At 35.5% G+C, this 10,217-nt stretch overlaps 1 protein-coding gene across 2 annotated transcripts; it reads right to left on the minus strand.

Annotated features, from left to right (window-relative positions):
- Nucleotides 1-1,478: 1,478 nt before the first annotated feature.
- sh2d1ab (SH2 domain containing 1A duplicate b) lies at nt 1,479-6,484 on the minus strand. Of its 2 annotated transcripts, XM_052150393.1 has the most exons (4): nt 6,306-6,484; nt 5,795-5,858; nt 3,986-4,066; nt 1,479-2,683 (listed from the first exon to the last, which is right to left on the minus strand). In XM_052150393.1, exons 1-4 carry the CDS (start codon nt 6,440-6,442, stop codon nt 2,543-2,545), a joined length of 423 nt encoding a protein of 140 aa, XP_052006353.1. In that variant the 5' UTR covers nt 6,443-6,484; the 3' UTR covers nt 1,479-2,542. The 2 variants fall into 2 exon arrangements, with proteins under 2 accessions (XP_052006353.1, XP_052006354.1); XM_052150394.1 differs by lacking the exon at nt 3,986-4,066 and having other exon boundaries at nt 1,484-2,683.
- Between the last annotated feature and the right edge of the window lie 3,733 nt (nt 6,485-10,217).

Genomic DNA, 10,217 nt, shown 5'->3' on the forward strand with positions numbered 1-10,217 from the left:
ACGCAACAAACTCACATAGAGTGTACTGTAAATATGAGCAATACATCTGCAAAATATCTGCAAATATCTTCAACATTTATTAATACTTATACATATATTTAAATGTATATGTGTACATTTTCTGGCCAAATTTGTTTTCATTTTTTTTTTTTAAATAAACATGTTATGTGAGTAATTGACATGGAATTTTAAACATTGCCATCAGTGTCCTGCTGTGTGACACTTTCTTCATCTAACTATTTAAAACAACATTTTATGATCTTGTATAGCTATTTAATAATAATATATTATTGTTATACATGTGTTTTCCACAACCTCATATTAACTAAGACAATAGTTTATTTGCACTTCTAGAAAAAAGTTGAAAGGTGATTAAATTCTTTAAAAACTTTGAGAAAATGACTTGTCACAGCACCAAAAAAAATACACACTTTCTCTTGTACTTTCATGTACATTTTAATCTAACATCTGTATGTTGGGAAAACAGTTTCCGGACATGTTATTAGTCTGAGCTATATTGTGCTTATTTTTAGTGCTTTCTCTAAAAATATCCAGTTTTATATGTTTTCAAGTTATGGCAATTTCTGCTCCTTGGATTCTTTTGTCATGGCTAGCAGTCAATAGAAATTTATAAAAAATAAAAATAAAAATAAATGTTCAACACAAAAATGTTTCATTGAGCTGGAAAATCGAATCAATGAGTCAGTGTGTTGTGATGTGGTGTGTTGTGGGCCAGGTTTCGTGTGCCGATCTGGGCCAGAAAGTCCAGGGCCATTTTTCAGTACCAGTCTGCCCCTGGCTGTGATAGTCAAGGACCTCTGTACTCATTCGCATTTGGTTCAAGTTGAGACAGTTCGACATATATAAACTCTTACGTAATGTCAGCCTCAACTGAAATATACATTCATATTATATACATTAGGATACCAAATGTTTTTTCTTAAGGTAGCAGTTGCCAACCCATGCCACCCCGGTAGATCAGCCACAGGCAGTTATTAGACATTTTTGCTTTGATCTTCAACCATGTAACATTCAACTACAAAACATATCTTGAAAGAGTAAAATAATGTTGTTGTTGTTGTTTTCATTCATAACTCTCTTTTTTTTTTTTTGGGCAAGACTTTTTACAAGACAATACAACTGATATTAACAACATTTACTCAGTTATCTATTCAAATTGTATAAATTACAAACTTTGACAAAAATGAAATAATACAGCACTTCATGAATAGTAATAACCAAAATGATCACATATATTTAGGATTGAGATGAATAGTTCCTTCCTCAACACAGCTATAAAATTCTCAGTAGTATCAGAAATGGTGGATTTGATTTTTGTAATAAGGTTTGTTCTACATTTTAAGGATTGTATTAATGTTTTATTAAATCTGCATTATCATTTTAAATCTTTTATTAATTTAAAGATTACGTGAACAGCTGCATCTCTCACCTTTTATACAATAGTAAAAGAAAAGAAAATGTTTTGTTGTTGTCACACCTGAGACTTTTGCCCTAGCAGCTACCAGAGGTCGATAGGTGTTTCAGAGACTTTTAATTTGAAGTTTTGTTTACCTTCTTGTGTCTCTGTTCCTGGTTTTTGCCCTGATTGTTCCCAGCTGATTCTCATTTATCTGTTTGTTCCAATGTATTTAATGTCCTTATGTTTGCTTGTGTCTTTGTTAGTTACTTTTTCCTGTTACCAACATCCCGAGTTTTAGTTTTGTTCCTGTATTTTCCAAGTGTTGTATCTGGACTAATTTTCTTAATAAATCAAAGCTGCTCTTAGATCCTGCTCTCTTGACTTCTCCTGCTTTTGTTACAAATTCACAGTATGTGTTTCTTTGCTTTCCTCTAAAGACAATTCAGTCTCCATGTAAACATCTGAAACCAGAAATATCCCCAGAGCACAGAAATCACTGTAAACAGACTGTTAATGTTGAATTTACTCCTCATAATCAACATGAAAGGAACATTGAGTTTCTAGATGTGTTGTTCTTCCTGTGGATGAATGTGCTCTTCTGATTGATTTAATGTTGTATGACATCACTGACCAGACCTATTGATTCTATTACATTTTAGTTAGTACATCACTTTTGATCCAAGAAAACAGGGTTTTAAATACTGAATGATCATCATTCACTGAATGATATCTAAAACATGAAATGAATACTTCCAATTTTAAGAATGTTTCTTTTATATTGAGATTACATGACACATGAGATTTTGAGAGTTGATTTGCTGATGTTATGATGATATATAAGTATTTTCTTCCTTATGTCTTGTTTAATTTAATTGAAAGCACAAATATTGCAGCAGTAAATGTAAGAAAAAATACATTTTCATTTAAATGAAAATTCGATTTTTCATTTAGAAAATTAACAACTTTACATGGTCATTGACCAGATATGTTCACCCACCATCTAGGCAGAATAGTTTAATTTATGTATAAAGCCACATGTGTTATAATGAAAGGTCATAACATGTCATGATTGTACAATGAAATTATCAACATATTGTATTTTGTATTGTTGGTTTAAGGCTGCTAATGGGGAATATTCTGGCCGAACTTCTGGACCGTTACGGGGTAGAGCAAGGGAACTGCAATGCCCTGGTCTGGTTTCTCAAATGCAGTTATCAAATTCTTGACTTTCCGGAACAAACGTTTATTTTGACCAGGTGCTGTCTGAAAAAAAAAAGAATTACATTACAAATCTGATGACTCATATTAAATCTGTATAATCAAGAACCTGTTGAAATAGTGCCGATAAATGTAAGTAAAATAGTTCTAAACACTTTTTTTGAAAAATGAAATGATAAAATCTGCTTTCAGTGTTTAATTCTATAAGATGCACAAACAGAATGCCTCTCGTATTGTTTTTATTGTGCCATCTTACCAAAATTATAACTGCAATGTCATGCAGTCCTCGGAGCTGCTGTGGAAACTGAGGTTTCTCTTCTATGATCTCAAAATGAGACATTCACTTTATGAAATGGTTATGTGTAGGGGTCTACCTTTACCTTAGATGACAGTTGTGCTGATAGAAATTGAGATTAATTTCTGTGAAATCTCACCCTGACCCTAATGCACATAAACTGACAGATACTCTACGTTAAAATCAAAAGAATCGAGAATTGTGAGTGGGTATGTAATTTAGGCCTGGACCATTTGTATATTTGTCTTGAAAACTATACCTAAATGAAATGTTTCAGACCTCTGTGGTATAGGCCTATTTACAATTATATCTCAGGAAACATTGTAATTTGTATGGTTTGTGTGTTCTCATGACTTACTAGTCATACTTAACTTACATTGTTTGATAGATTTAGAACTCTGTTTGGTGTGTGATGCAAAAAAAAAAAAAAACACACATATATATATATATATATATATATATATATATATATATATATATATATATATATATATATATATATATATATATGGACCGTTACAGGGTATATATATATTTCTATTTATTTATTTAATGTTTGTTTTTGAAGCCAGTTTGTATGTCCTCATTCATCACCATAACATTTTAATATAATTTATTTTTAAAGCACTTTTAAGAACTACGGTGTAGACCAAAGTGCTGAAAATGAAGATTGAACAAACCATTAACATTTTCAATGATCAAAAACTTAAAACAAGTATACATTTGTTCAACACACAATGACCATCATGTTGTTTCATATTCTAAAGAGAACAGGTGAGTTTTGAGCTGGCTTTTAAACTTACTAATAGAAGTGGCGGTCCTAACAGACAGTGGTAAACTATTCCACAACCTCAGGGAAGCAAAAGAAAAAGCACAGTCACCTTTGCATTTTAGACAGGACTGAGGGACAGTAAGGAGCAGTTGGTCAGATGATCTGAGAGACCTTTGGTATGATGGAAGCTGATAAGCCCAGATATATATTCAGGTTCGACACCATGTAAAGCTTTATATGCTTTGGTTAGCAGAATAAAAAATAATATTAAACAATTCACTTTAATGACTGGCGACCTGTCCAGGGTGTCCCCCGCCTTTCGCCCAATGTTAGCTGGGATAGGCTCCAGCCCCCCGCGACCCTGTACACAGGATAAGCGGTTGACGATGGATGGATGGATGGAATTCACTTTAATGTTGCTTTAATTTTTATTTATTTTTTTGTTAAATATGCTTACGATATAATTTCTATAATTTTTTTTGTCTTTGTCCTTCAATCCTATTATGCCGTGACAATTTAACCTCATGCTTATAACTGAGGTAAATTACTTTAACATTCTTTAGTATTTCATTGTATTTACATCTCACGAGTTTGCATGTTTGTGTAATAATCTTGAGATAATATTAAATGGTTAAACTGGTTTGGCTTGCTGTCCATAATGGGGGTCTCAAGCATGGGACTTGACTCTTGCTCCAAGTTCCCCCCTGGATTACATGAAGAGACATGTTAATAGATTAATGGAAGTGAATGCATATTTTGAAAATGTAAAATAAATGTGCAGATGGGATGGAGGTTAACTGTCACTGTAAGTGAGTCTTTATATGTTATAGCGGTATTTGATTAGATTTGATTAGTATAAAGATTAGATGAACCTCCTCCTCCCGAACCTTTGTTTAGAACTCCAATTATATTGTACTTGTTAAACTGCTCGTAATTACTATTATAATTTTTAATTTTTTTAAGAAATAATATTATTCTTTACATCAAATCACAAGAATACTAACTGTAAAAAAAACAATGCAGTGGTGCAATATATTTGCTAGTCAAGGCCATTATTAGTCAATTTTGCACTGATCTTCAACCCTGTCATATTTAACATCAAAACATATTAAATGTAACAGGGTTGTTTTGTTTGTAAGAAAACCAAACTTACTCCAGGTTCAATACAAGTTAAGCTCAATCGACGGCATTTGCGGCATAATGTTGATTACCACAAAAATTTATTTTGACTTGTTTCTCCTTTTCTTTAATAAAAAAAAGCAAATACAAGTTACAGTGTGGCCCTTACAATAAAAGTGAATGTGATTGGAGGGTTTAAAACCAGAAATGTGGTATAAAAGCACATAAATTAATTATTCAATTAAAACTCATGTATTATTTGAGCTGTAAAGTTGTTTAAATCCTATTTTTTTGTAATTTCAGGATATTAGGTTTTGTTGTAAAATCAGCAATAACTTTTCACAGATGCGGTTAGTGCGTGATTTAATCACAGTAAAATCATGTTTAGACACATTGTTTATGTTTTGTGTCTATTCTTATGAAACAGTGAGTATTTCAACATTTACAGATTAGCCCCATTGACTTCCATTGTAAGTGTCTTTCTGTAACCTCGATTTTTTATTATGTTAAAGAAAAGGAGGGATGAGTTGAAATACATTTTTGTGGTAATCAATATTATACAACAAATGCTGTCAATCGAGCTGAACTTGTATGAACCTGGAATATTCCCTTAAGGGCTTTCTTGCAACTTATAATAACCACTCAAACTTATATAAATATTTAAACTTTTTTTGTTTTTAATGTTCAGCAGTAACCTTTTGAAATAAAAAGTATATGGGGGTTGCAGTTACCAGGCACAAATGGCACTGTTTCCTGACAATGTCCCATTAACCTTTGTTTATTTAGCAATGAGGAAAATTATTAAAACCATATAAACCCTTTTAAAAGTAGAAAAAAATGTTTTACGCCACAGTATAATTTTTCAAAAGCAGACCTTAATACAAAGACTATAGCAGATTTTTGCTTAATGCTAATATTTACTCTTGCGCATTAGATAGTTATGTCTTTGAATGTTTCATGTTTGCCTCACCTCTGCTGCCCATGAGCCTGCTGTGTCCTGCTGAAGTCTGTATGTGTAGACAAAACCTTTACATCTGCAAAATCACACCGCAAACATGAGAAACACTCCTAAAACAAAGGCACTGAAGGCATGAGACCTGCTACAGGAGTACCGCATTACTAGTATCCCACAGCATATTACTCAATTTTATACTTTACTCACTGATGTTAAATCCCAAACCAATATTGGCAATTTCATGTACCTCACTGAAAAAAACAAACTACATATTTGTTAAAATTTTAATAGATTTATTATTACTTATTTAATTTAATTCCAGCCAAAATATAACTGTTTCATTATGTAATTATTAAAAGGAAATAAATGTTTAGGTATTAATATACAAGTCACATCTAGACAGGAGAGCTGAACAATAAAAAAAACTGTTTATTTGGGAAATACTAAAGTCTTCTAAAGTAAATAATATTTTACTATTTTTAAAAGAACTTAAAACATGAAGTGCAGAGATTTCTCTCTAACTTACAGAACACAGAGGCAGTACGCTCCAGGCACACTCTCACTGTCTCGAATTAAATAGCTCCCATCTTTACCTGCTTCACACAAGCGTCTCTCACACATGTCTCGGCTGATGGCCCCGTGATAAACAGAAAGTGATTCCATTGTGCTGCATGCATTGTTTCTAAGACAACCCCAATAAGCATGTGCTATTTGTCCTCTTGAGCAGGAAATGATGAAATAATGCATGAAGCAAGTTCTTAAAAAAAAAAAGTAAGAAAGAAAAGTAAAGAAAAGAAAAAAGAAAAACAGAACAAAAGACACATAATCTGACACAATAGCAAATGCCTTGAAAATGTCACTGGAAGATTTGGTCATAGTATTTTCATATCAATAGCACATATAGCCAACTGGCATAAAAACATTTAAGTTGTTTTTTGCAGATTAATGCTGTAAAAATAGTTATTCTATATGAGTCTGTGAAGTTAACATTAATTTAGTTTAGATTATTGTGAAATGTAATTATAGTGTCAAGTGTCATAGTATTTATTAAGTATCAATTCATTTCAGTAAACAGATCAGCTAACATTCTGGATCGCAAAGTGTTTTGCGTAATATAACAATAGCATTTCGGCCCTGGGTTCATGTGATTATGACGGTGCGTTTAAATAAAATCATTTTTAGGGGGAAAAAAAGTGTAGAAAATTTCAAGCTGAAATTTGATGTGTGGATGTATGTTGAAGTTCACTATTAATGTGGAGGGTTGAAAAGTGTCTGTCACATAGACACAAGCTTGTATGCGGCTGATCCAGCACTGACTGCTGTCAGCAGAGCATCCTTATTACGACTTTACATCCTGTCTCTGTGTGGGTGTACGTTCATGATGTTGTCTGTTTCTATAATTACATTTTCTCTGTGCTTTTCCATACATTTATGGTTAATAGGATCTGCACAGCTCTTATGTTTTCTATGTTGCTTGCCAAATATTTTCCTCACCCTAAAATTTGTTAGCAAGTTGCCATTTATCAGACATTTTTATCCAAAGTGGCATACAATTCACTTTTTACAGGTTTGGTGCCCCTGGAGTAACCTGGTTTTAATGTCTTGTTGAAGGTCACAATGGTAATATTTCATGAATCGCTCCTTGCTGGGATTGAACCAGCAACCACCAATCCTGTACTTTAACCACCACAACACACCACTGCTTTAATTTAAATGACTGCTGTCTACCACAATTTTATGTGGTCATTGAAATTATGACTGCAAATTTATTTTTGTGAGTTTTAGTATTGCCTGCTATAGATTATATAAGCACAGACATTACCAGAATGTTCTGTTTGTTTACTGACAGAGAGATGATCACATTTTACTACAGGATTGTTATCTCAAGCCAGATATGATGTGTGTGTTCGAACAGAAATACTGAAGCATCGAATCAATAAAATGTCTCAGCTGATCTACTAAATTAGCCTTCTAAGGATTTCGTCTTTCAGATGTGCAAAACGAATCAAATTGCACCCAAAAAGTGAATTCAGTTCTGTTCAGTTTTTCAACTTGACTGTTGTTCTTTATTTTATTATATTATTTTGTTTCACAAATTAAGCAAGGGTTGTTACACCCGTGCCAAATTGTCTTAAAAGATACATTTTCTAAAATGGTGTCAATAGCATCACAAAACACATACAAATGTCCAGACTATTATCAATAAATTATACCATTTAAATCCATTTTAATGGTATAATTGTACCATTAAATTATAGCCTACACCTCAATGGAACTTCGGCTGTCATAAAAAAAGATTTTTGGTGTACGCATTAATAATAGTTTCCAGCTTTTTCCTGAATGTGGAAGTTGAGACTAAAATTCATTTTTACACCAAGTAACACTTAAATGGTTGTTGTTCTTCTCTGGATCGCTGGATCATTTTGGCAGTTTTTACTTAGCGTCTTGAGACCAGAAATAGAAAACAGGCAATTAGAATCATCATGCGCCGCCCAGTGGTTGCTCAGGAAAACTGTGGATAGGATGGGTATTGACTGAAATGGAGAGACTACTAGCTACTTTGAGTCACTGCTTTCCTATTCTTTATATTAAATAATCAAAAGGTCAGTCTTCAGCAAGCTTTAATGATGGGCACTTAAAAAAACACATTACATAATGCTTTGAAACCTTAACAAACATTTTATTTCAATCCAATGCTTCTAAGCATGCATAACTCTGGTCAAGTCAAGAGATTTGACTAACAGGTATCACTAATGTGTGGCAATTCGGGATGGGCAGATCGATACTAAAGTTTCGAGACTTCTGATACTGATGTGGTATCGATATGAATATCGATCCTCACATAAAAATATTGATTCTGCAGTTTTTTTTAACAAGTAATCTTATTATTTTGATTACGTGAATATTAATGCATCTCATAAGCTTCATAATGGAAAAAATAATTATATGGCACCGGAACTATTTTTCCCCTTGTGTCACTCACTCAACGGAATTTGCATGCCACTCCCCTAGATATATTAGTATAAAAGAAGCTGGCTTGCAACCACTCATTTAGATTTTTTCTTCGGAGTCGAGTGGTTATGTTCAGCGAGCTGAATTACCCTACCAATCCGTTCACCTCTGTATCCAGTGAAGCTATTGGATTTACGGAGCATTGCGCTTCAGCAGCTAAAACAGTATATGCTTTCCTTATAAAGAGTATATTTTCCTTACTAAAAGAGTGCCACGAAAGCATCTTTTTCAAGATTGCCTTTTCGTTTGGGTATTATTCTTTGTTACGGTCGCTATCTCTCCACTTCTGATCTCTCCACGATCGCTGTCTCACGTGTCTGGGTGCTACCCACGTGGTGGCATCTTTTGTGGATGGTTCATGTCCTCATTGCGAGAACATGATCATGGCAACGTAGCGGTCACGGCTTTCTTTCATCAGAAGGAAAGCCATCCCAGCAGCTCCACGCCTCTGTCCTTCTACCTAAGAGTCAGTTAGCACTGGGGGCGATTTGGGGTCTTCAATGGGAACCTCTCTGCCGGGAAACCCCCCATGGACCTTCCATTCCCCAGCATGCTCGTATGCCCCGGTTCAGTTCTAGAATGAGTCCACAGGCTCATTTCAAAGCGGGTTCATGATCTCATTCGGAGCTCGCAAAGATGATTAGTTGTCGATAGCAGCATCGGCAAGCTGGCTCATCCAATCTGACACTGAGGACTCAGCAGGGCTACCACCCTTGGGTACGGTAGCCCAGTCGTAGGCTGATGCGGAGCTGGTGGCCATGCTTGCTTGGGTGGCTGCAAGCGTCAGGCTGGAGTGGAATCCTCGAACCCTCACAACTCAATGATTGGTTCCTGTGGCCAGAGGTCACAGCCACGCTGCACCCCACCCCCGGCCACGCCCTGCCCCCATACCTTTCTTCCCAGATGTGCATGATGAGCTCTGCTGATTGTGTTGGGCACCTTTTACTGTCCGGACCCGATTCGCGGACTTCTCTACTCTCACTACCCTCGGTGGTGGGGTGTCCAGGGGGTACTCTGCGATTCCCCAGGTGGATCAGGCGGAACTGCCCGAGGATCCTGTCCAAGGCCTGTAGGCTTACGTCATCACTGGCAGCTATGCCTACAGTGCCGCTGCTTAAAGAACTGCACAAGGGTAGTCCTGACCCAGGATTGATGCAGGAGCTGTGCTCGTGGACCGTTCTCGAGGTCATGGTGTGGTCTCTCAGGCAGGCAATGGTGGCTCAATCAATGAAGGCTGACAAGGTACAATTCCTTGACACACCCATCTCCCAGGTTAGCCTATTCAGCGACACTGTCGGAGACTTTGTCCGGCAGTTTTCGATGGTGAGGAAGCAAATGGAGGCCATCCAACATATCCTACCCCACCACGGCTCAAGATCCGAGAACCCATCTGCTCGTTGCCAAGGGCATCCTCCTGTGGCGACAA

This window comes from Xyrauchen texanus, chromosome 19 (assembly GCF_025860055.1).
Source record: "Xyrauchen texanus isolate HMW12.3.18 chromosome 19, RBS_HiC_50CHRs, whole genome shotgun sequence".
Taxonomy (NCBI): domain Eukaryota; kingdom Metazoa; phylum Chordata; class Actinopteri; order Cypriniformes; family Catostomidae; genus Xyrauchen; species Xyrauchen texanus.